This window comes from Peromyscus eremicus, chromosome 11, assembly GCF_949786415.1.
Source record: "Peromyscus eremicus chromosome 11, PerEre_H2_v1, whole genome shotgun sequence".
NCBI lineage: Eukaryota > Metazoa > Chordata > Mammalia > Rodentia > Cricetidae > Peromyscus > Peromyscus eremicus.
In genome coordinates, this window is record NC_081427.1 from 35,036,296 (window position 1) to 35,063,955 (window position 27,660).

Genomic DNA, 27,660 nt, shown 5'->3' on the forward strand with positions numbered 1-27,660 from the left:
ATATCTTCTAGAAGTGAGAAATACTGTAAGCCTTTTCTTACAATGACTGATTAGAATCTACTTTTTTTTTTTTGCCCCAAAAAGCATGCCAGGACTAGTTTCAGATGCTTGATTATGTCAATAAGGAAGAAAAGTAATAATTTTTGGTGTAATACAAGCAATTTGTAGATTCAAGCATACAATTTTGCATAAAATATTGCAGGTTAAAATAATATTGTAGGTCTGAAGCCATTGCATTACAGTTGAACAATTGTCACAATTATTAGATTTTGTGAAATTTAAAACTCTTAACTTTTGAAGTGAAGCCATAAAACTGAATTCTTAAACAGTGACTTTTACCTTTATACAACACAGAAGAGTTACTTTTATTTGGGCTGGAAAAGTTATTTACAACTAACATCGACAGAGTCTCGGTAGAAGTCCAATAACACACAAAAACAAATATCTCCTCACCTTCCTGCCAAATCAATGAACATGCTTGAGGTTAGAGAAAGCCTTAGTAGTGGCGATGTTAGTCTTCTATGGTGGCTGAGCATGTAGTGTGTTCCTTCACCTAACTCAAAATTTAAAGCACCAAAATACAATTTAGAGCTACAAACTGGGATTGGGTTATTTCATCCCACATAATTAGCAATCTAGGTACAGAGGCACAGCTAATGAAGGAAAGCTTTGATTGGTGCTCTTCTGGAACTAATTGGAGTTGCCTTTTTAAAATCTGAGTTTTGATGCCATTGACCCCCCAAGGACTCTTCATAAAAGAGAGAAATACATATATCAAAGGAATTAAGTAAAAGTGGGTTAGAAATCAATGATCTTACAACAATGTGTTAAATCCTTTAATGGTTTTAAAGAAAGGAAGACATGTAACACTGAATGCTATACAAGTCTTTTGAACTTCTCCTGGGCATTTATATATAGAGATATGTATATTTATTTAATTATATATGTATATATGTTTTTACATTTGCATGTAGGCCAGAGCTGTCTAAAATATCTTTTCAGAGTAGGCTATAGGGATCTATCACCAGATAGATTAAAATAATATCTGAGAATATTCTGTTTATTAGAGTATTTCTTTTCTGCTTTGACAATCAGCAAGGATCATAAATTTGAAGCAAAACGCGGTTTTTCTGCATCTGGGTCTGTGTTTAAGACTGAGGGAGATTCTCTCTGCACAGCTGCTGGTGGTGGGGGTGCTGGAGGCACTCCTCGGTTGGGGGGGATGGCTCCCGAGGACATCTGTCGGAACAAGGTGACACGCTGTGGCACTGTGCTCCTGCCCCCCGCCTGAAGGCCCGTGCTGTGGACAGCTGCCACAGGTTGAGGGATGGAGGCCAGTGACTCGCCCACAGTGGGATGAGGTCTGGAGATCATAGCGGGCACCTCATGGGGCAGCGAGGGCTGCGAAGCCGAGAGGGGCCTGACTTCTCTGGTCAGGTTGGTGTTATGAAGCGCTTGCGTGCTCTTGTGCACTTCGTTTTTCGGTGTGGAGCTACCAGGTGTCTGTGGTTGTTGTTGCTGTTGCTGCTGCTGCTGCTGCTGCTGCTGCTGCTGCTGCTGCTGTTGCTGTTGCTGCTGCTGTTGCTGCTGCTGTTGCTGAGTCTGGGGTGCCTGGGACTGCGGTAGCTGCTGCATGAGTGACAGCTGCGAAGCAGTGGGAGAGGCATAGTGGAAAGTTCGTGTGGCCAGGGGGCTCTGTACAGGAGGACTGCAGACTGCTGTGGTGTAGGAGCAGGGTGAGAGTATGGCTGAGGGTTGGGGTGTCTGTGTGCTGGGGCTGGGCGAGTGGAGGTTGCTGTGAGACAAGCTGGTTGCCGTATAGACTGGTGGAGATTGTGTCCTCATGCGGGAGGTCGGGGTGGTGGTTGATGATGTGCAATTCAGGGCTGTCATTTGAGGGTAGTTGATTGGCGGGATCGCTTGAACCATCTCTCTGTCGTGCTTCACAATTTGCTTGAGGATCTCATTCTCCTGATTGTTGAACACACCAGTGTTCAGATCCTTCTGAAACTTCTGAAGGAGAATGGAGTTTTTCTTGCCTATCAGCAAAGGAAAAATAGGCACTTAGACAGGCTGAAAGTAACTAATAATGGCACAAGAGACTGGCTACTCCAGGGTGATGTATGTCAGAGTTAAGACCCATGGATTTAGAAGTCAAGAACCTCACCTGTCACCACCAAACAGAAGGAGAACATCTGCCTTGTGCACAATGTTTCATCTGCTTAGAAATCTCACACTCAAGAAAAATTGGAAAGACTAAAGGTGGTAAAAAAAAACGAAGCTACTTTACAAAAGAAATGTACCTATGTAACAGGAGCATAATTTGTGGTGTAGTAGAGAAGCGTGGGTGTTTGGGTCAGGTTGGGCCTAGAATCATTACTTTACTTTCGAGTTGTGTTTGTAAGGCAAGGCAAAGGAGAGTCAGAGACATCACTGCAGCATTTGCTTCGGGACACACAATCAACAGAAGGCTTTAGGGAGAACCATTTACACAATGCTCAGGATTGTGGAGCAGATGTATTCATCGTATTTATCACTTGGGAAGGTTAAGATCGCTGCTTAGAAATTTGGGTTAGACAGTGAAGAGGCTGTGAAGAAAGGAAGAAATTCTGATGGTGAAGCCTTGATACCAATGACAGATTGGCTTCATCTGAATCATCTGGGTGCCTGTAGAAAGGCAGTCCCTCAGACCAGACCCAGATTGCTCAATCTGGTACTGTTTTATACAGATAGAGTATCATGACGAGCAACTATCTCAAGAGATTCAGCCTTTGACTAATGCCAGGCACCAATGACTCTTCATTCTAGCTGCATATTTCTCTCATCTCAGGAGTTTTAAAAAAAATACAAATACCAATTACATGTGAACAACCTGACATGGGTTCCAGGTTTTAGCATTTGCAAGCAAATTTCCTTAGGGGGATGCTTATGCACATGCGCAGTGTGGGGTGCCTCAGGAGCTTTCCTCCTCTGTAATAGAGGCTGTTAGGGAAAAAACACAGAGCTCCGCACTTCTCAGCTCACTCCAGGACAAAAATAAGCTTTAGTTCTACTTCTTATCATAATTTTTTTTTTTCGAGAGCTTTGCAATAGATAGGCATTCCCTGGTAGAATATTAATTAGAATCAATCACACTTTGGTAAAAAAAAAAAAAAAAAATGGAGGACACCAGGAGAATATGGCCAACTGAACTAACTAAGCAGGACTCACGGGGGCTCACAGAAACTTCGAAGCAAACCCCGGGCCTTCAGGAGTCTGCACCAGGTCCTCTGTGTATATGTTGTGGCTGTTAGCTTGGTGTTTTTGTGATTCTCCTAATTGTGGGAGCAGGTGTGTCTTTGACTCTTCCCGCTCTTGGGACTCTTCTCCTCTTGGGTTGCCTTGTCTCTCATTGTATTTTGTTTTGTCGTGTGTGGTTGTTGTCTCTTGGAGGTCTGCTTTTTTTTTTTTTTTCTTTTGAGGGGAGACAACAGAGGTGAAGTGGATCTGGGGGAGGTGGGGAAGTGTCTAGAAGGAATGGAGGGAGGGGAAACTGGCCAGAATGTATTATATGAGAGAATAATCTATTTTCAATAAAAATACCCAATGAGCTTGGTAACTGAAAAGTGAATAAATTATGCTTCGCTGCTAAATAGTAACATTTCAAAATAACTGAGCACATTTTCAACAGGATGCTGTATAATAAATTTCTTGGATAATGAATAAATTTCTTGGATAATGAGAGAAGTGGTCATTTTATATCATTGTCAAAATAGTTGTCGTTCCTTTCCTCAAAGCTTCTCTAATTTCCTAAAGAAAAATCCTCTTATGTTAGTATTAGTAATGAATACAGATATATTTGATATATTACAATACAGTTTATTTATTTGATATATTACCTTAAATAATTACAATAAATATTTAAGTATTGATCTCACAACTGAGATGGACAGTGTTGCTTTGTATTTGAACAGTCAACATTTCATAATTGAAGTATCTTTGTGAAAAGAATTAAAATGGTTGCTTTAGCTTTAATGCACTGTTGGAGTTTTATCAGGGTCAAAAATAAAAATGTGGGTGCTTCCTAGCAACATTATTGCTTGTACTGTTGATTAAAACAACCTCATAGAATTTTCTTGAGAAATTACAATTTTGAAGAGAATGAAGATGAACCAGACTAATAGAAGTTACTGGATATAGTGAATTTTAATAATTTATCTGAAGATACCCATTTTGTTTAGGAAATCAGTCCCAAGTACTCAGAAGTTAGTCTCTGTGTCTAACATGAACACTCATATAGCAAAAAAAAAAAAAAAAAAAAAAAAAAAATGAGGTTGTTTTCAAATCCTGCTTTTAGGAATTTCTACTTATTTCATGGGTACCGTCTCTGTGGATGACTATGTTAACTCGCTAAGTTGGCACTATGAACTTCTGGGGTTTTTTTTGTTGTTTTGTTTTGTTTTGTTGTGTGTGTGTGTGTGTGTGTCCTGTGATAATGTCCACACACTACTTTTACTTTACCTCATCTATTTTTTCACCCTTAAAGTCTTTCATTCTGTGCTACATAGAGGGAAAGAAAGATGGGTGAGAAGCTGTCATAAAAAAAATAAGACCTTACCTTTTTAACAATGAAGATCTCGAGACACCTTTTCTTTACCTCTAGCTGACCCCAAGTCCATCTGCTTCAGGTATATTTACTCCCTCCTCCTTCCTCCCCCTTCAACATACATGCATTGTGGACAAGATATTGCAAGTGTAATGGTGAGTTAAAGATGCTCTCCCCATAAAGTTTAGTATTTTTTTTTAGAACAGTTACTGTAACAAAGGCAGGGCTGTGAGAGGGGAATGTAGGAGACTATATGAGAATGCATCAAGGGAATTCTGCCTAGTATGTGGTGAGAAGCAAGAAAAAGTCTCTACAGGGAATAGTGTTTAAGCTGAATTATGAATCTAGTGCAGAACTATGCTGAGGAAGAGGGGAAGGAAAGGTAAGGTGGACAAACTGGTTAAGGTTTGAAGAATGAACTCAAATGATCTTTTCGGCATATTCCAGGATAGCGAATTTAACAGCAAGACAATGTTGCTGGGAGAAACTACGCAAATCTTTAGCATAACTAATAAGTTCTAGTTAACATACTTTTTTGTTTTGTAGCATAAAATACTTCATATCATTGATGTTTGCAAAGAAACATCTATGTAGGGCATGTCTACAAAGGCTTGTTCTGTTTGAGTCTGTATTACAAACATTTTGATGTTTCTGCTGAGCCCGATTTAAAACTTGCGTAAGTTTTAATTTTTTTTTAATATAAGTATAAAATGTAAAACTGGCCCTTAAAGATAAAAAGAACCTTATAATAAAATATGGAATGTAATACAGACTCATGATATTGGCTTTCACTACTATTTTAGTGCTATCTGGAATTTGTACCAGTGCTTTTTACCTGACGATTCAAACTGAAGTGGTATCACTTGGGCTATCAGATTGCGTAGCTAGTGAAAACAGACATGAACAAATCAATCCAGAGCATTTAGAAGGAGAAGGAGCTACCTCAGGTCTTTCTAAACAACTATGTACTACAGAGCTGTGTGCTATTTTTTTTTTTTCACACAAATTAACAAGATATCTATGCACTAGAATTCAAACCTAAAATGAAATTGTGCTTGAGGAAATGGAAAGCTGAAGAGTACCTATCCGGTCGAGTCGGTCAATAGCAACGGTCTCAAAAGCTCTTCTCATCATTGGGTATTCCTCCAAGACTTCATTGAAGTTGTCCACCGAAAGGGAGTAAAGACGACAGTATGTATCAGCTCGGACACTGGCGGTGCGCCGGCCCTTGGTCAGCAGGCAAATTTCTGTAAAAAGAAGAGAGAATGTCTTCACTGGTAAGGTTCTTTCCCAAGTTTTGAATGCCTCAAACAATTTAAAAGCCTCATGTGAGTAGCTAATGATTGGAGGCATCCGTTTTCTATTTACCAGGAAATTCATTTGGCTATTGAAACCATCTGATTACTAATATTCATTTTTAAATTTTATTTTTGAGGTTATAATTACAATGCTCCTTTACCTTTCCTTCCTCCAAACTCTCCAAATACTCCTCCCTACTCTCCTTCAAACTCACGCCTTCTTTTTTCACATTGTTATTACATGTATATATCTGTATATATACACACACATTCCTAAATGTAGCCTGGTCAATCCGTATACTGTTATTTGACTGTATGTTTTCAGGCCTGACCATCAGGCACTGGACAATGTCCATTTTAAAAACTGTAAATGTTGTAAAAACAATTAAGGCTTTGGGTTCAAATGGGAGAGAAGGAAGTCCCCAAGTTCTGAGAAAAAGAGAGGGTGGTTTATCTCAATGACATTAAGAAATTTCTAACCAAATTGGAAAGGAAAAGTTATAATCAAAAGAACTCTAGGGGGCAGGAAGCAGGTAGTATGGTGTAGAGAGAATCGGAAGTGAGTCTAAGCGCGGGCTCAGAAAATGTATAGTAAAAAATAAAAATAAAATCAGAGCTGAGTTCCAGGTGACTCTATGACAGGACACCTTAGAATATTCTATGTATTCTTTTTGAGATTAGAATGAAGAAAAGAGTATTTCAAATACACAAATGTGGCCTCCTTATTAAATACCACCCAAGAACTCTTTACTAAAATTAATATCCTCAAAATATGGCAACTTCATGTTTCTGATTAGAATTTCCATTTTGCTACAAAACATTATCTTCGAATTTTTATTAATTAAATAAAATTCTTGTAAGCATTGCCTTTTTTAAAACTTGAAAGTAATATCATTTTTTCTTGTCTTTAAAATGGCCAGTTTGAAGCACATGAGATGGTCCAATGGGTAAGGGCACTTCCTGCCAATGCTAACTGCCTCAATCCCTGGGACTCATGGTGTAGATGCAAAGAACTGACTGGCACAACTGTGTTCTGATCTCTATCTAAACATATGCCATGGCACATGCCCACCCACATGTATGCACACGCACAAACACATAAAAAATAAACAAGTACATGCAAATATAAATAAACTTATGATCACAAAGTTTCTTACATAATTAAAGTTTTTGAAATATCTCTACTGTTCAGTGAAGGATTTTACTTGACACTTAAATTTATGGAAATAGTGTGCAAGTAGACTGATATTTACACTGTTTTATAAGCTATAGTTATTTACATGGATAAAATACAGAGATAGATGTCAAGATGGCGGAAAGGAGAACAAATGAACAAACCAGACAGCATTCTCCTCCTTCTCCAGGAATCTGGATGGAAACAAACATCTGACCATGATGGCACTGTAGAGCAGTAATAGTTTTGTATTGATATCTAGCTCCACACATCAAAATGCATGTGGTTTTTAAGGGATTCTTGGTTTTGTATAGTATGAAGGATACTGGCCTGAGGATTTTAAATCCTCGATTGTAGCCTAGACTGATGGCTTTTAGTTGAGAAGACCCAGAAAAATATCTACATTCTTTGAACATTATTGTATATTAACATCTCAAGAGTTTGACGAGTATCGAATTTGTAGTATAGACTTTATTCGTGTCTAGCCTATAAAGTCTCATTAGCCTGTATACATATAGTGTCCACATGGTGCATAATAGTTGCTTAATATTTTCTGAATCAATGAACAAAAAAGCAACATAGTCTATGAAATGAATTGCTAATTGAATTTTCAGTCTATAAAGAAACTATGACACTATGTTCTGTTATTGAGATTTAGAGAATACAACATTGGCTCCCCTGCCAAATACAACACATTTTTAATAGAACTTGTCATGTTCCTAGTTTAAGCCACACAAAATATCTATAAAGTTTTTGCTAGGTCTTAATAAAGAAAATTTACCAATTTTTTCTTAGATATAGACATATCATAAATCATTAGTAGAAAATTTAAGTTGCTTTGGGGTGCTCAAGTTGATTCCATAAACAAGATGAAAAAAGAACCCAGAAGTGAAATAGAATTCCTGATTAATCTGCATTCTAAAATGTAAGCTTATGAAAGAGTGTCCACATATCTTCTAAATCCTATTTCTTTCTCCAACTGTCTGCTTATCCTCTTCGTTCATTTTTTGAGAACCTAGCTAGGAATGACCTAAGTGCAAACACTTCTTTTAGTGTGGGGCCATGGAGTTGCTCAGTGGAAGAGTGCTTCCTAGTGTCCACAATGCCCCAGATTCAGTCTGCAGTTCCATACACCGGAGGAAGATCTTCAGCACAAATGCACTTAGTGAAAATACCATTCATCTGTAGATTATGTTGTAATATATTATAACTGCTCTTTCAAATAACAAGAGCAACTATAGGTAGGAGAGAAAATCTAGGTAGGATTTTCCCAGAGTGCTTTACAGAGCGATTACAGATGTGGCTGAAAGGTTACTGAACTTGGCAAAGATGAAAACTGTCAGTTACGTGCCCTGTCACAGGCACATTAGATCGCTAGTTCCAATTTCAACGTCAGGAAGACTGTGGTTCGAGAGATTAGATTTGCCCCAGCACACCGTGCAACTACATTTAATAATCCTTTGGCTATGAGATGTATTATCTGCCCAATGCTATTTTTGCTGACATTCGTTAACCCTGATTCTAAACATTTAAGTCCACTTGACATGACTGTCACCTATATAAGCAGTTATTTCCTGAGGTAGGGCAAATAGCTTCAAGCATTTTCCAACTCAGAAGGATTTCGCTGACCTCTAAAACACTATGACATCCCAGTGACACAGAGTTAATCGGGAACTCCTGATAGACTTTCTGAAGTCCTGTGTTTAGCCTAAGGTCTAGAAACTATGGAAAAAGTTGTATTCAAGCTGTTCATTGTAACAGAATCAAAAGTTGCTTCATTTCCTAGATCTCAGTATCATGAAATAATATGAGTAATTATCCATTATGCAGCAAAAGGCTATTTTTTTCAGATAATTTTCTTAGCTTTCTAACATAGTGTCTCATAATAATATGTCAGAAAACATCACCTTTTGTTTTTCTTTCATATTTATTATATTTCTGGTCTTTCTATTAGTTACACTAGAACTAACAAAATATTGCCTCCGTATGGTGTAAGAGACATTAACATCTGGATTTACCAATTTGCATGTCAATTTTGTCTTATAGCAGTGTTTTGGATGTTAAGCAGATTTGTAAAGAAATCTAAAAAAATCTGGATAGGCCAGAACATTAAATAACAGTTTTGTATTACTATATATTCCAAATTTTATATTTCTAAAACAGATTAAAAGTGAAGCAGGAAAGAAGGGTCCTGGTAGGCCAACAGGCTCAAAGAAGAAGAATGAAGAAGCAGAAGATGAGGAATAAGAAGAGGAGGAGGAAGACAAAGATGATGATGATGATGATGACGATGAAGAATAAATGGCTGTCCTAAAATGTGTGGCGTGTATGTGCTCAGAATGTGAAATTCAAGTGCAGCTCAACATTAGCTTCAGTATAAAAACTGTACAGATTTTTGTAAAGCTGATGAGATCCTTTGTAGAGAAAATACTTTTTTTTAAAAAAAGGACTTTGTAGCTTTTTCAGGGGCTACAACGTACAGTTAGATTTAAAGCTTTTGGTGTTGAATGTTCCTAAATATTTAATGGTTTCTTTAATTTCTTATAGTAGCACAGCAAACTTAATAGGAATTTGTAATACCAGCAAATTTTTTTTTAGGATGCTGAATTTTGTTTTTTAAAAAAAATTGTAATAAAATAATGTGTATTACTTGCAAATAATGATAAATTTTCAAATATGGATATTATAAAGGAGTGGTCACATATTGGCAGACTGTGTATCATGATAAATACTCTAATGACTCAGAATAAACAGTCTTGACATTTTCCAATATAGATTTGGTCATTTGAATGTGCATAGAGCTGGGACAGCCTGTAGTGTTAGTGTGTTCTCTCCGATCCTGTTGGCAATTGTTATTTATGGTTACTTAGGTCATCTAAAAAGCTACCGGTTTGTCAAGCAAATCATAGCTCTCACCCTATATTGAACTGATTCATTTCTCTCAAAAGCTATAAATTAGTCCTCTGCCAGAGCAGTGTGTGCTCTTAACTGCTGGGCCATTGGCTCTATCTTCTAGAAGTCATGAGACGCTCATCTCATTCCAATTGATTACAAACATTTTGAGGTGACATCATGTTCTGTTGTTGTCTGTATGTATGTTTTCACTGAACTTTGTGGTTTTAAGCCCTTTGCTTCTTTCCCTTCCTCTTCCAATTTACATTGTTGTCTTTTCATTCCACTGTGACTCTGTGGCTATCTAGAGTCTATATAAATCAGCTTTACATGGTATTGTTCATAAACTGATATGAAATACATACTTATACCACTAAACTTTGGTAAGCTAAATACTAGATACTGATTATCTTAGGAATTCTTCAACTATATGTTGGCTAAATAAGAAATAGCAATTGTCATTCCTGTGTTAGCCGGTGTGAACATGCATGGGTTTGAATTTTCAATGGCCCTAAATGTAACAAAACTAAGGAGGGCAAGACACTGACTTATTGCTTCTAACTTGCTTTAAAAATCTACCAGATCACCCCGGTCCTTTCCTTTTGATTTTAAACCTGTCAACACTCAACTCTTTAAAAGTTAATCAAGCACCTTGAATTATAAATTTCTTGAAAAATTCATCAAATGATTCCAGCTCTGAGAGACCTTAGATGTGTTTTGGGAAGTGATTTCTTGTCAGCTCTGTTTTCCTTGTGTCACTGAATATGTTCCCACAAAAACAGGACAAAAACATTACAGAAATACTTCTCTCTATCTTAGGAAAGATTCTCTGTATATTTACTACACAGGTCTACTACTACAAAAAAAGTTATTTGACTCAAATACTTCACCCAACTCTCTTACCTCATATTAACATGCACACACTTTTCATGCATCCTTATGTGACAATAAAAATTTGAATGTACACCTTTATGGTTTGTTTAATACAAAAGTAAGTGATCAACTCCAATTTCTAGAGAGTTTTCTCGCTTTAATGTTCATAGCCATTATCTGGATACCTCATTAAAAAGCATATTTAGGGTTTTCTAATCTAGAAAAGACCTAAATTCTGCATTTTCCAAGTTCCAAGGTGTTGTCAGATATAGGTTTTTCAAGAAAATGAGTAATTGTAGTTATCAGATTTACATCTGAAGCCAGGCTCCTTATTTGAAAGAAATTGGATAAAAGAAATAAAAGGAATAGAAATTAAGGGATAATAATTGTAACCACTCCCCTATTACTACTAATATTTTGAAGTCACGAGGAATACATAATGAGGAAATTACACCAATTTTTCCAAATTAGAAATTCAAGCATTATGTTTTAAAAAAGCTTAAAACTCATTCCAAAGACAAATTTTCTTCTACTTATTTTCTATGACTTTACATTGCACATCATTAATTATGATGTAGATGGTCTTTGTTTGCCTGGAGTAACACGAAGGGACTTACACCAGCTTTGAATCAGAGAGAGAGACTACACTCCATAGGCCAGAGGGAAGAAGAAGACAGAAAAGAAAACAGTAGTAGGAAGATGGCAGTAGGATGCAGTAGTCTTGAATCCAAGTTCATGGAGCACTGTTTATTGAGGGAGGGGTCACAGGCCATGTAAGAATATAGGATCATTGTACATTGATGTGGTATAGAGCACAATCCTCTAATAATGGAAAAAATTGGTCTTTGTTTATAATGCTATAGCAGGGCTTTTAAGGAATGAGTCTATATGTAAAATACTGTTTTAGGAAATGACAAATATCTTACTCTGTGTAGAAAAATCACTCAACTCATCTTTTTGTGAAAGGCAGATTCTTTACCAAATATCTGTGGCACAAGAATATTCATCTATATTTGGTGTGCAAAATAAACTGAAAGGGGTGTTTTTAGTAGTCAAAATAAAAATATATAAAGAAATTTTGATAAGTTTAGAAATGAGTGACAGGGATTTGCCTGAGCAAAAACCACTGTACCAAGCACGGAGCAAAATTTTCCACAAGTCATTGCGAAATGGGTCTGCAACTGAACTTGACAGGCAATAGCCAACCCATGGATCTGAAGCTAGACATAAAAGAAAAGTATCAACTGTCCTCTGAGTGATGATAAAAGTTTATTTGAGGGGAAAATAATCAAAGCTTTGGCATCCAGAGAAAATTTTAGTTCATGACACTTTGCCTTACATTAATCTAGTTGCTCCTATTGAAAGGTCCACCAGAGGCAGGGTTTTCCTGTGTGTGCGAGGTGCTATGCTTTTATCACAGAATTCTAACGAGTGTATGAGTGTATACAAGACTAGTGATCTGCCTGGAGAACTCTTCCTAGGAGTAGGTTTTCATCAGAAGACGACCAATAAAGAAGCCTGCTATTTCTCTACATAGGGAATGATTGGAAATCCAACCGTGCATGTGTTATAGGCTTGGTGGCCCCCTCCACCAGTACGGGCTCTTGGGTCACTGAATTCATTGTTCCTGAAGGCAGTTGAGTAGCTACAAACCCTGCCTCTAAAATTCCTATGGTGTTTTATCTCCCCCACCTCAATCCCTTGTGCTGTCCATAATAAAATCTCAGAACTTAACCCTAAGCCATCTCCCAGAATATGCCTACCAGACCTATTCCTATACATCACTCCTTTAGGAAATGTATGTTTATGCATCCTTTTGGTTATCATATTCCACTTTTTCCTTTTCCCTTTGATAGGTCACAATGAGATCTTTGTCTGCTCTGTGCAGGGAGCCAGAGAGAGGCCAGGAACTGAGTTGAAAACCAATGTTCAATGGTCAGTGTCATTCCCAGCTGGCAATCTCTGTGAAAGCTAAGCATAGAAAGTTATTGAGTAAATAAATCTTCAAACTAAGAGAACACCTACACTCACAAACTGATCTTGAAGAAGCTAAGATTCTACTGATCTTTTTCCCGTCCATGAAGCATCATTCTGTATGACAACTAATCAACAAAATCAAGGTAATAATTGTAATAATATAAATAACACTGTAATCATGTAAGTGACATAAATTTATTTATTTATTTTTTAATATAGACTCAAATATATTGACAATAAGAATTCATGTCAGTGACTACCTACTTTCATTAGTGGTACATAACAGTTGATGGATAAGAAACAAGTCAATAGGGGTGAAGGCTCTAGTTAGGCACCAGGTTGACTTCTAGTTTCCATGTTTGATGAGATATGTGGGTGTTGTCTTCAGCAATAGGGTCTTACTGTCAGCTTATGGTGAGAAACCAATAGTCTTGGCAATAGCCAGAGTTATTTGGGGGTTTCCATGGGGCCTATTTGACCAACAACTCAATTATATGTAACTGTGGTGATATTTTGTTTGTGATCTACAAATACAGCTTGCTTGAAGATTAGAGTGTGGAGCTAAGCCATAGAGGTCAAGCAGTGGTGGAATACACCAAGCCACTAGTTAGCCATAGAGGCCAGCACTTGAGAGGCAGAGGCAGACAGATCTCTGTGAGTTCAAGGCCACCCTGGGCTACACAAGATTGATCCAGCCTAAAAGAGAAACAGAGCCAGGCAGTGGTGGCCTACACTTTTGATCCCAGCCCTTGGGATCTCCCCAGTACTAGGGAGGTAGAGACAGGAAGTGATATGACTGAGTGGAGAGAGGAATATAAGGTGAGAGGAGACAGAAGCTTAGCCCCCTTTCAGTCTGAGGACTACTAGAGGTAAGAAGTCTTTCTAGTAGCTGACTGCTCTGCTTCTCTGATCTTTTAGCTTTCACCCCGGTATCTGACTCCAGGTTTTTAGTGTTAAGACCAATTACAATTTCTGCTACATGTAACTCATTCCTCGCACTGGAGTTTTCACTTGGTGGTGAGAGATGTCTAGTTGGGCTTTGTTATTCGGTGACTCCATTTAGATTTTTTTCATTTATGTATTTCTTTTAAGAAGTTTCTACTGTACTGTGTTTCCATATGACCCATCACATGGCCTTTAGTGTTAGCTGTTGCTCCCTACGTTCCCTCCCTTATTCCATTCTCCTCCCTCCCTATCTCTATTTAACCTTCCTGTTCCAGTCTTCCCCTAACTATCTCTCTCTTTAAGTAGATGTCCTTCACTTAGCCCAAAAACGATATGTATTTTGTACTTCAGTTTAAAAACAGAATTAAAAGTATTTGAACAAAGAAATCCTTCATGGATTGATAATGTGCCTCCAAGAATGTTATTAACAAAAATCCAAGATGCCAGATTCCTCCATATGAGTTGTTGGTCAAAGGTGCCCCAATGATCTCTAAAACAATAAATGTTGTTATTGTCCATTGGCAGGGTGAAAAGATGTTTTAGTCAATAAAGCACATGCTCTACAAGTGTGAGGATCTGAATTCAAATCCCCAGAACTGACATGGAAAAAAAAAAGCTCACTTGTGTAATAGTGACATGCCTATTATGAGAATAACCAATTGCTTTCTCACTGATTTGGAGGCCTACTCCACAGGAAGGAAGTTTTACCTGATATTGAAACCTTAGATAAGAGCATGTGTTGGGAAGGTGAAAGGCTTTGAGAAGGCATTTATCACTATTGATGTTTGCTAAATGGATATGCTGTTAAACTGCTTTCTAAGTACTTATGCTGGTATTGCTTTCAATCTTCATCAGAGAAGCTCATTGCTGTAGGTGGTAGCTAATGCAGAGACTCACAACTGGCTAAAGTATGGAATATAAATGACAATTGATTTTTCAGCCTTAAGTGGAGCATTTCTATAGCACCTTTCCTGGCTTAAGGACTATCCCAGAAGACAGGGGCTGAAAGAATGCAAGTACCAAAGGGTAGGAACTCAGGATTGGACTCAGGAATTCACTGCAACTGTGTTTATCCGCTCAGGACACATATAAGGTTGACACTGTCACTATTTCATCCTTTGTGGGGGAAGGGGCTTATGAACTGTCTATTCCCTGAGGGATTATTGGCAGTTACCAGTTATGACCTCTCCATTCCCTGAGGGATGATTGGCAGTCACCAGTTATGACCTCTCCATCCCCTGAGGGATGATGGGCAATTACCAGCTGCTTGAGGGGCAGGTTTCAGTTCCCTCAGTGTTGTGGTGCTGGTAAATTGTTCATGCTCCAGTAACTAACTCTCCTCCCATGCTCCTGAAAGCAACGGTAATTAATCTTAGGAGATCATACACACTGAGATGGGGGTGGGAGTAAGAAAGAGAGAGAGAGACAGACACACACACAGAGACAGAAATACAAACACAAACCGACAAACACAACAATAGAGACAGACACAAAAGTTAGGAAGGGGCATGTTGGAAAGAAAGGATTCAATATGAGAGAGGAAAAGATGAAAGAGGATGATGATGGTGGAAATGATCAGAATTTACCATATATGCGTGCCTGAAATTGTCAAAGATTTTTTTTTAAAAAAATCTAGAAAGACTAAAAAAAGTATTAGCTTCTACTGTTAGGCAAAGTAAAAGAAGTGGGCCCCAGACCCCAACAATTTAGCCGCTCTGCAATATCTTTTGTATTAAAAACAACAATATTTCTGACTCATTTGGGTAGCATGATAAAAACAACCCAGGGAATTCTCCCATGGGAGATGGTCTGGCCGTCATCCAGTGAAAAGCAACTTGTTTTCTCTCCAAAAGCTTAGCTGAGCTGTGATTGTAACATTTCCAAGCCATGGTTAGAAGAGTCTCACTTCATCAGATATTCAACAGAATACTATTTTATTTCCATGTTTTTGGAGGAGAGAGAATTCACAGAGTTTTTGTTCAGTTTGTTTTGCTATTTTAATGGAGAGTGTTAAAAGTCTTGTTCAATGCGGCCACATTTGGAAGAGGGACAAAGAGATCCAGCAAATCCCTCAATGTCCATCTCTGGGTCCTGAAGTGAGATCAGAGTTTAAACAGAGGGCCAAGAATATGCACATCTAAATAGTCCTGGCCAAGGTGTGGTCCCACCCACCAGTGACCTCTCATTCTCTGGCCTTTAGTCTCTCCTGCAAGGTGGTCAGACAAGTTGTTAGAACTGTGTGAAATCTCTGTCAAGGAGTCAAGTTCCCCCTCTAGAGAGACCTTTTTCTTCTAGCATGAGATTCCTAGAGAATTTCCCATTTCTTTTGGGTTCATTGATTCAACAGACTGACAGGCTAAAAGACAGAAGTATTTCCTTAGAATATCTTTATTTCTACCAGGCCAGTGAGACTTGCCCAGTTCTGATTTAGCAACCTAGTCTTGAGGTGGAGAAATCGAGCCAACTAAAATAGACAATGTAAAGTGTGAACGCAGTTCCAGGTAACAACGAATATGAATCACTTTTCATAACCTCCTCGCTTTTAGTTACTTTCAGAAGAGCCAGCACCAACAACTCTCTCTTTTGGTTCTGAGACAGGGTCTCACCATGAGGTCTAGGCTGGCCTCAAACTTAACGTCTTCCTGTTTGAGCTTATTGAGAACTGGAACTACAGGCAATCTACCTTTCCCTGTATGATTTTATCTCAATCTGAAAACTCCTCCTCTGGTCTTTGAGCAATATTCTTTTTGTCATTTATTTTAAGTAAAAGTCACACAAAGCAAGCGTTTTCTACTTCCACTCCCCCGAATTCCTAATGATACCTTATTTTTAAAAATTGTAAACATAGAAACAAGATAGACTAGAATATACTATTTGAATACTAGAAGAGTGTACAACAGCAGAATGGTATGTGCTAACGCAATGGTGTGACAAGCCTTCCTTTATTTACCTCAGTGCTTTAATAATGACAAGCAAATAGCGAGACTTGTTTCCCTGGTGCCCCATATATTTCCTCTTTCTGTCTGAAATTAATTCTGAGAATTAATTTCAGATATATTATTCCAACTGTAAGTTTCAGTGTTCACTATTAAATAACTTCTTAAAATAAAAATCTTCAAAATATTATCATACATAAAAACTGATAACAATTTCTTAGTGTTGTCAGATGTTCAACCATTGTTCAAGTTACAAGCAGGGAACTAATTTTAAAATGCATCTATTTTCAGATCATGTCTCAGCTCCCTGTCTGTAGAAACTTGGAACCTATAACATTTAAAACAAGTAAAACTAAGTTCTGAAAGATATAATTTGCTATAATACTATACATTGCCCAGCATCCACATAATGTGTTCATTCTGTAACTTCAGCAGTGGGAGAAAGAGTGTCTCTTCTGATTATATTAGTCTCCATGTCTGCAAATATTTATTTCTTTAGACACATCAACAAAACCTTTCAAGTTAGAAATAATTTTCACACTGATTGCTGCTTATCAACACTGTTGTAAATTTTATTTTCCTTTTTTCTCATATTGTCTCTGTGTCTAATAACCCTGAACTCATCAGAGATTTTTTTTATCTCCCTTAATTGAATAGGTAAGCCAACTGTCATTCGCTGTCACTAGAAGAGTAAGAACAAGTAGACAAAGATTTTGAAAAGCTTCCCTAATGGGTTTAAATAGATTTATCTTGTTAACAAAGTGATTAGCACTTGTTTTACAGTGTTCCAAGAAGATTATAAAAACAAACAAACAAACAAAAAACAGAAAAACTAAACGATTAAAGCAAATGTCCCAAGGAGTTTAATTATAGTTGCCTTGGTATCTAAAACAATTTTAAGCACACTTACACACTTACACACACACACACACACACACACACACACACACACACACTCACACATTGTATCTGTGTGTCTCACTCTGTGTTGTTTACTGGACCACAAAAAAGGTTGTATGAAATAATAGCTACCCTTATGAATTTAACCTAGTGTTTGAGACACAGACTCTGAAGATCCTGGAACTTCCAGTTGACCGTACTAACTAGGCAATCAGATTAAGGGACTAAAATGATTGGAAGAAACTGAAGTTGGCTAGATACAGCATATGATCAGAGAAATACTTTTTTAAAGTCTTTTACGTTGGGACATATGATTCAGTTTCATCATATTTTCACTGAAGCAAAAAGATAAAGAATGTTCTGATAAGCTAATTAGAATAAAACCAGTTTTATGTCAAATAGAAATATCATGTATTAATGAAAAACAATGTGACTTTTTCTTAATAAAATGATAGGTATACAAATTCAATGGACATTTGTTAATTATATCTTCAAATAAGACTTAATAAAGTATTGAAAGCTACTTCAGAATTACATCAGCAGTACTTATTATTTGTACTTTTTATGGAAATTAAACTAGCATTAAAATTATCTTGCTAATATTTATATAAAGGAAAGAAAGTTATGGTTAGTTTTATTCTAAATCAGGTTTTATTTGTGTGCCTCACTCTGTGTTCTTTACGGGACCACACAAAATGTTGTATGCAACAATAGCTACCCTGATGGATTTAACTGTTCATTTTTTTCATTCAACACAACAAAAGTCTTCAGTAGTCTTTCTCATTTTCAATATTTTTTGAAACACCATTTGTAACGTCGTGTACGCACATAGATATTTACCTTCCACCCAAGATGCAGACCCAGTGAGACAACCTCATTCATCAACGTTTTGTCCAGTATAACAGAAATAGTCACTGTGAATCGTCTCCCATATGCATCATTTTGTCAATGCTTTGACAGCTTCAGTACAGCTGTAAAATTTGTACATTTGGTCAAATATCGATCAAGATCACAATTAATGTCTATGAGACTTAGAAACTCTTTTCTAATAGCATTTAACTCAGATTTTGTTGTTCGATTTAGAAGACAGAACTTTTCACAGATACTAGGTAATGAACTTAAATTTAGTTCCATAAATAATATATTTCTACTGTTCTAAGGTAAAGGTTAGAAATGCCAACAGATGTGATCTCCTCTTTTCTATTCCATGACTTAACATATAGCCTTTAATTTTTTTTCATGCATTTAATTAGTTTTTAGGGGTATGAGTATTTTAGTCTGCATGTATGTCTGTGCATCATGGGCATGCCAGGTGTTTGTGTTGTTCAGAAAAAGGTGCCAGATCCCAAGAATGGAGTTACTGGCAGTTATAAGCTGCCATGTAGGTGCTGAGAATCGAACATGGGTCCTCTGGAAGAGTCATTGTAACTACTGAGCTCTTTCTCCAGCTCCACCTATAATCTTTTAAATAATCCATGTTAAATTAAACATATACTTACACTGTACTTTTTTTTACTTGAATTATACATGGGAAAGCTCTCATATTTTCAAAATAAATGTGATTTAATAATGAATTTTGCCACAGATAGACTAGAAAGCATACTTAGGAAGGTTAATGGGATTAATTTGTGTTTTCTAAATCAAATTTTGTTAATTCCAATCAAGGTTTCAGTGATTTCTATTTAAGAATAGCATGTTTATATTCAGATAAAAAATAAATCACTTCTCACTTATAGGTCTTAAATTGTTTTTAATGAACATTATTCTATTTGAGAAGCACAGAAAATTATTCAGAAAACAGAGTTTTCTACATATCTTTGTCTTTTATCCAAGTCTTAAGGTTCTATTATCTGTGAGTCACAGAAAACCAGTATCATTTGAATCACCATCTAAATATTCTTGTAAGTTCTTTAGTTAATATTATTATTTTTTATTATTTTTAAAAAGGAAATAGCCTTGCTTTTAAAAAAAAGTTATCACAAACTAATCCAATGTCATCTCTTTGTACTAAGTGATTAATTTAATAATAATGGTAGATTTTTAAGAAATAGATCACCTGCCTAGAAATGCACACATTTCTGTTGCTGCTGTATAAACTAGTTGTGTATTTGTCAAAAGACTCTTTGACATCTGCCCCTATCTAAGATTACTCTGCCACAGGCAGAAATACATTCAAGATGAACCTAAGTCAGCAGCAACAATTTTAGGAGGAAAAAAATAAGTTTGTAGATTGAAAAATGCTTTCCAGTCTTAGAAATGACAGTATGAAGTTTCACATTGGGTTACCTCAAAATTGTTCTATCTCTCTGAGTAAAACATTATTTCAGATATATCATGTGATCAGGATCTGATTAGAATGATTATACAGTTTCTGTTCAGACTCTATGGATATATATATATATATATATATATATATATATATATATATATATATATATATACATATACATATATATATACACACCCACATGGCAGGGTGTGCTATATATATATATGTGTGTGTGTGTGTGTGTGTGTGTGTGTGTGTGTATGTGTGTGTGTGTGCACCTACACATGCATATATACATTTTCCTACATAACATCTTTGTATGTACCTATCCATCTATCTCTATTTGTTTAACAGTTCAGTTCACTGAGGGTCATAGACAACACATAGTTCTGTTTTACAAAAAGTAAGGAAATGTGAATAACAGGAAAAACTCTGGGCATTTTGATACAATGTAGTATGCAAACTGCACAGTGGATGGCTGTAAAGGGTTATACTTAGCTCTTAAGAAGTATGTATAATAGACCAAAGACAGAAAAACATTAAAATTATTGGTAGTAGTGTAGGTTTGTCTTGACCAAGAGAGAGTTCTCTTGAGGAAACAATGCTTTACAGATGGCAGACAAATGTGGAGGAAAGCATGTGAGATGAAATTTTGCTAATGGTGACAACAAGGACAGCGACATATAGCCAGGAAGCATTTCAGAGCTTAATTAAGGGACACAAGAAATGAAAAGTGGAGCAAACGTCTCTAACTTCATTCTCCTACATAATAACACTGACATTTCCTTCTATGCACTCTTTGCTCTCCACAGATGAAAAGAAAAACTATCTGAGGATAACCTCTATTATTTCCAATGCATACACTAAAAAGAAGCTTTTCCTGAGTCATCTCAATGAGCCACTGTGCAAAGTGATGACTAAAGCCCTCAATAGCGTGCTCGCTGTAACCCCAATGACTAATCCATAGGTACATGGCTGGCTGACCCAGGCCAGCTCAGGTACAGTGGCATATGACTGGAACAATGCTGGCCACTGAAGTGTTCTTCTCTAGAAACTGTCTAATTGTTTAAAATGCATTTACAGTCATCTAAAATTATACCATGAATTGATTTTCCCATTTGTCTGTTTCTTTATTGAACCAAATAAAATGTAAACTGTGGTGGGGCAGGATGACGCTTCCCATCTTTATTTCTAACTTCATTACTGTTACCTACAATAGGCACTGACATAACAATTTGGGGCAGATTATTAGAGTATGAATGAATAAATCAATCAGTGAACAAAAGAGTTAAAATGTATTTGGGCATCATAATGCAAGTCTATATTTAAATTTTCCTTAGTCAAGGTAAGGAATCAGTCTTAACGGCCTTAATTTATTCACATTTGATCATATGTGGACACAAATAAATACTGAGAAAAAGTCAAACAATCATTTACTGTCACAATCAATGCATAAAAGAAACAAAGTCAATATAAAAATCATAATTTATAAACTTTAAAATCCACAAACAAGCAGATAAAAATAATGGAAAAATTAAAAGGTTAAATCTGATGTCTATAAATAATTCTATACATATTGTTCTTACATTAACTTATTTTATCATAAAGTAGTAAAAATTTACCCCATTTACAAACACTTAATCCACTGGGCTTCAGGGTTGCAACTATCAGATATGTTTTTTATATGATAGGAGAAATGACCTGTGACTTAATTGCCATCGATCATGGAATCATATGTTTCTCCTCAGCCTTAATCTATTAAGTTAGGCTGACTCCCCTCTGCCTAGTCATATATGTTAAGGGATGCTGGCCATCAGTGTGGCAGTTAGGTAATGGATTCTCGTTGTTTCCATTAGCAAATTATTTCATAATGAAAAACTTCCTCAAAGGCAAGCCTAGAAATATTTCCCACTCCATGTCATTCTCCTACATAAGGATTTCATGATAAAGTATATTTTTTTCTACTGTGTAGCAGAAATTGTGTTTATCTTGGCAGATAGAAGTAGAGCCATTCTTTCATGAATGCTCATTTTAGTAGGCTAATTCACAACTGAAACATTAGAATGCATAAGAACTCATGATCTTTCTAAGACAGGTTGAAGCTGTAAAGATGAGCTGTTGGCTTGACCTCACTGAGGAGAGAAACCACCGGCAATTTGTGGAATAGTTCATTTCCTAGCTAATCATATGCATAGAACTAAAATATTCCAGATGTTACCAATTGTAGTTGTTAGTTTAATCAATTTGACACAGTCTAGATTGGCCTGGGAAGGCAATCTCAGCAACTGTCTAGATCAGGTTGGCTCCTGGATATGTCTGTAGGAATTGTCTTGATCATGTTGGTTGACATGGGAAGATCCAGGCTAAAAATGGGCATCATCAGTCCTTGGTTTGCAGTTTTAGACTGTCTAGAACAGTAGACACTGAGCTGCATACAGGGTTGCATGAATTCATTCTCTCCTCTACTTGACTGTGGATATGAGTAGCTGCTTCAAGTTTCTGCCATCTTGATTTCCCTGCATTGACTATAACCTGCTACTAAAATACCACACCCTAAGCTGCATTTGTCAGGGTATGTTATTACAGTAGAAACAAGGTCAAAATGCCATTGAACTTATTTATTTATTTATTATTTGTTTGTTTGTTTATTTTATTATTAAGAAATTTTCTATTCATTTTACATACCAACCACAGACCCCTTCTCCTCCCTCCTCCTGCCCCCCAATCTTCTCTCCCAACCCACCCCCCATTCCCACCTCCTCCAAGGCAAGGTTGCCATTTAACTTTTAAATGTGATGCATATAACATGTATATTCTTCAGATTTGAAGTCTTTTAGAAAGACTAAAACTCAGTGCATTCCTTGGCTCTTTTTACTTTTATTGATGAAAATATATTGTATCTATATTTACAGCCATATTAAATGGCACATAGGAATAGGAGTTTGATTCCTTGACAGACAAACAGATTGGAAGAATGGCTATGACTAGATTAAAAAAAAAAAAAAAAAAGATGATGAACTTCCAAGACGACTCACTTCTCCTTCACCCTCCTGACCTGATACAAAAGATTAAAACAAAAGTCTTGGGGAGAGTCTTTCTCCTTTGACAGTAGGCCCCTTCCTTGTCTGTGATAGGTCTAATAAGTTCAAGGCCAGACCAGGACACTTTCACCCAAACTTGTGGACCTCTCAGCTTCCCTGTCTTTTTTCATTTTTTTATTTAATATTTTAATTTCATAATTAACTTAATTTCACATATCAGCCACAGATTCCCCCATCCTCCCTCCTCTCAACCCCTAACCCTCTCCCCCAATCCACCCCCTATTCCCACCTCCTCCAAGGCAAGGTCTTCCCTGGGGAGTAAGCCTAGCCTGGTAGACTCAGCCAAGGCAGGTTCAGTCCCCTCCTCCCTACACCAAGGCTGAGCAAAGTGTCTCAGCGTAGGCCCCAGGCTTCAAAAAGCCAGCCCATGCACCAAGAACAGGTCCTGGCTCCACTGCCTGAGGGCCTCCCAAACAGTTCAAGCTAATCAACTGTCTCACTTATCCAGAGGGCCTGCTCCAGTTTCATGGGGGCTCCTCAGCCATTGGTTCACAGTTCATGTATTTCCACTAGTTTGGCTATTTGTACCTGTGATTTTTCCAATCATGGTCTCAACATCTCTTGCTCATACAGTTCCTCCTCCCTCTTGCTGATTGGACTCCTGGAGCTCCACCTGGACACATGCTCAACTATGTCCATAGCAGCATTATTTGTAATAGCCAGAACCTGGAAATAACCTAGATGCCCTTCAACTGAAGAATGGATAAATAAAATGTGGTACATATACACAATGGAATACTACTCAGCAGAGAAAAACAATGACATCATGAGGTTTGCAGGCAAATGGATGAAACTAGAAAAAAAAAATCATCTTGAGTGAGGTAACCCAGACTCAGAAAGACAAACATGATATTTACTCACTCATAAGTGGATACTAGATGTAAAGCAAAGGATAACCAGACTGCAACTCACAATTCCAGGGAGGCTACCTAGTAAAGAGGACCCTAAGAAAGACACAGGGATTGCCCAATGACAGAGAAATGGATAAGATCTACATGAGCAAACTGGGGGTGGGGGTAATGGAGGGCAAGGGTCAGGGGAAAGAGAGCTTAGGGGAGTGGGAGGTACCAGCTGGATCAGGAGCAGAGTGGGAGAACGGGGAGGGAGATACCATGATGAATGAAGACCCCAGGGGAATAGGAAGAAGCAGAGTGCTAGAGAGGTCCCCAGAAATCCACAAAGATACCTCCACTGTAGACTACTGGCAATGGTCGAGAGAGTGCCTGAGCTGACCAGCTCTGGTTCAGATGGCCAAACACCCTGGCTGTCATGATAGAACTCTCATCCAGTAATGGAAGTGGATGCAGAGATCCATGGCTGACCCCCATCTTTTTTCAAACTGGCCAACCTTAAACTAAGGGAGGAAGACTCTGTCACCAACCCTTAAAGCCTCAAGCTCTCAAGAAGAAAGAGGACTTCAGCATTCCCAGTCTCCCTTCTGCTTTACAGAGGGTGTTTCTCTTTGTGTGCCTTGGTGTGTGTGTGTGTGTGTGTGTGTGTGTGTGTGTGTGTGTGTGTGTGTATTTTTCATCCCTAATAAAGACCTCTTTTATGGGCTGATTTTCTTTTCTGCATCTGAGATTTCCCATGGTTCTATCTGTTGCACTCAGTTGTCTTCCCTGCCGTTTAATTCTTTAACTGGTGGAGAAAATGGACCCAATCAAGACCCATACACAGTCACATTTTCATATTCATCAAAACATGGTACCATTTGTGAAAGTCCTCTTTATCTTACTTTCCATACGGATTGACTAGAATTTCTTTAATTGAATCTCATGGTTTAATGTCTTTCCTAACCCCATGCCTAGGACTTACTCAAATTCTCTTTTGTTTTCTAAAAGAGGTGGCAGTTCAAAAGAAAGTGCTGAATCAAGGTATCCTCCATGAAAGAGCTTTATCAACTCCACAGCAGGCAATATAGAGGAGTCTGAAGTATGAAGCTTCAGTGTTGTCAGATAAAATGAGGTGCCTAGTCTTAAGGTTTCCATGGAACAGTGAGGTCTTAAACCATAAGGAAGCAGGCTCAGTAAATGCATAAACCATGCTACATGACAGAGGTAGGGAAATAGGGTACAAGTGACTTGGGGTATGTGATAGAGGTCACTCTTAGTGATAGGGAATCAGGGCCTATTAATGTGTGACCTATAGGACATGACAGTATTCAGGCTGCCTAGGACATAATTTGAGTTCTGAGCAGTAAGTATTCAGCCTGCTGGGTGGCAGAGGGCTGGTTGTACCTTTACCCATCTTGCAGAGGCAGGGAAGAGTTGGGTGGGGATAGTTGGCTTTTCACAGTAGCTGGGATAGGAGAGGGAGTTCATGGATGAGGTGCTCTATTAGTAGGTGTTTGCCCAGGCTTTTAACGTCCTCCAGTCTACTTGTTTGCATGGTTCTTTCTTCTAGCAGAAAGTTTATTCCTGAACATAAACACTGATCACCATACTCTTTATTGTAAAAGCTTTCAATTCTTCCTTAATCAAGTATATGAAGAAATTCGAAGCCCTTACAAAGACATACATAGGTCTTTGTGGTCTAGATTTTGTCTCGTCATTTGTACCACCTGCCTTACATGCTACATTCCAAGCATACCACCAAATAATTTTTATATACATCCTGAAACTCTCATGTCTCCACTAAATTCAGCTTTTATTCATCATTCTTTCTGCCTGGAATGCACATTCCACAAATATCCCCTCATTTCATTACCTCCTACTTACTGCTATGGTCCAAGTTAAGTGTCCCCTTGCTTAGAGAGCATTAATTTTGGACAGATTCTGCCTTCTTAAGTTATGATTTTTCTTACATTCCTAATTCACTGAATCATAGTGATCTTTAGTTAAGCATGCAGACTCCTTACATGTTTACTTTCTTGAAGACAGACTGATTACAGGATGCAGTGACTAGCATATAAAGTAGGATTCCAATAAGGCTTGATGAATAAATAAAACAAATGCTGTTAGTATTTAGTAGATAAATATACTCTAATATAATCAGTATTTCAATAGACCAATTAGAAAGACATAGATATGGAAAGAAAAACAAATGGGGAATAAGAAATAAATATAAGTGTCCATGTATGTGTCTTGTTTGGGTAGTTATTTCACACATATGGTTGAAGGCCTACAGAACATAAGTCTAGGGATTTGCATTTTAGACAGAAAGTACAAATAATTTAACTGTATAATAATCAATAAGAATATTTTCAAAATCTCAGTACAATGGAAAAGAGTAAGAATAATGTAGCCAGAGTTTAGGGATGTAGCATGCCTTCTAGAAACTAGTGTAGAGGAGAACGTCAAAGAACACAGGTAAGGAGACAGAGTGACAAGTCATGGCATATAACTTCTAATTACACTAGCCATGACAATAACATCTCCCTAAAGAATTCCAGCAAAAAAAAAAAAAAAAACCATCCTTCAGAGTTATCCTAGACCTTGTGATAATGAAAAACACTGAAAGAGAGCCAGTCTCCTAAAGTATGCCTCCATGTTTGAGGTACATCCTTTTTCACCTGGCATATTTGTGATGCCATCTTGGAACAGGGGTCAATCTGGCTCCTTAGTCATGGCAATGAAATAAGCAAAGCGTTAGTGTTAGCTAGAGCTATGTAATAGGCTGGTAACACTTCCCAACAGAAGGAGAGGGCAGTGGACAACATGACCCTCCCTTGGGATTCCAGCTACCATTCTGTCCTGCATCCCAGTTCTGTGGTGTTGGTAGAAGTGCTAGAGCATGTAAGAGCTCAGGATGAACCAAAGGTAAGATTCTAGTAATATAGGTTTTCTGAGATCACCACTCATGATGATGTGCACCTTTTGTGGATAACAGCTTTTTTTTCCCACTTACCCATGTTCTTTTAAGTTATCCTGTGCCCACAGTCCTATAAGTAAACTCAATAAACTCAATAGCTCACCAAGCTGAATTTGGATGGAATTATTTTTTGACCCATTTTTGGTATCCTGTCTTGTCTGAAAAGTCATGAAGAATAACTCAACAATCACATAGACAATATTAACTAAATAGATAGACTAATATATATTGACATGCTAAAAGAGATAGAAACTATTATAATAAATAATTCTGTGTTACTCAATCAAGTCTGGTATTTAATACACATTTCAGCTCACACATACACTTTAACATCTCAACATGTGTTGTTTGAACCTCAGTATCTTTGGGCTTAGTATCTAGAGATTCAATCTAATGTTGATGGAAAATTTAAATGCATTTGTACATAATATTTATCATGCTTGTTGTCATCATCACCAAATAGCACATTCTCACAAATATGTAGAACATTACTTTCTATTAGGAATCATAACTAATTTAGATAGAATTAAAAGCAGAATGTGTGGAAGTTAGGTTATATGCAAGTATTACACCATTTTATTTAAGGAACTTGAGCACCCTTCCTTATATTTTTGGTGTCTCTGGGATTCCTGTAATGCATGCCCTGCACTGGCACTAAAGGAAAGAAAACTGTTTATACAAGTGTAACATTTTATTCTTTATAACTGTCCTACAAGATAATATTGTCATTTACACAGAAGCAAAAATACTCTAATTTACTTCAACACAAATAATAGATGGTGAAGGGAAGTTCTAAGAACTTGGTCTTTGTAAGGTAATCCTAGCAGACTTGAGGTAACTGAGGAAGGACATCTACCTTTGGAACTCAACTCCAGTTTCCCTGCTAACACTACATGGGAA

At 37.4% G+C, this 27,660-nt stretch overlaps 1 protein-coding gene across 1 annotated transcript in view; it reads right to left on the reverse strand.

Moving 5' to 3' along the window:
- Positions 1-1,033: 1,033 nt before the first annotated feature.
- Hcn1 (hyperpolarization activated cyclic nucleotide gated potassium channel 1) overlaps positions 1,034-27,660 on the reverse strand; it is a 379,984-nt gene continuing 353,357 nt past the window's right edge. Inside the window, exons 7-8 of the mRNA XM_059276444.1 lie at positions 5,668-5,832; positions 1,034-2,039 (exon numbers count right to left, since the gene is read on the reverse strand). Of these exons, the coding sequence (XP_059132427.1) occupies positions 1,102-2,039; positions 5,668-5,832 (1,103 nt within the window). The 3' untranslated portion in view covers positions 1,034-1,101. The remainder of the gene's footprint in view (positions 2,040-5,667; positions 5,833-27,660) is intronic.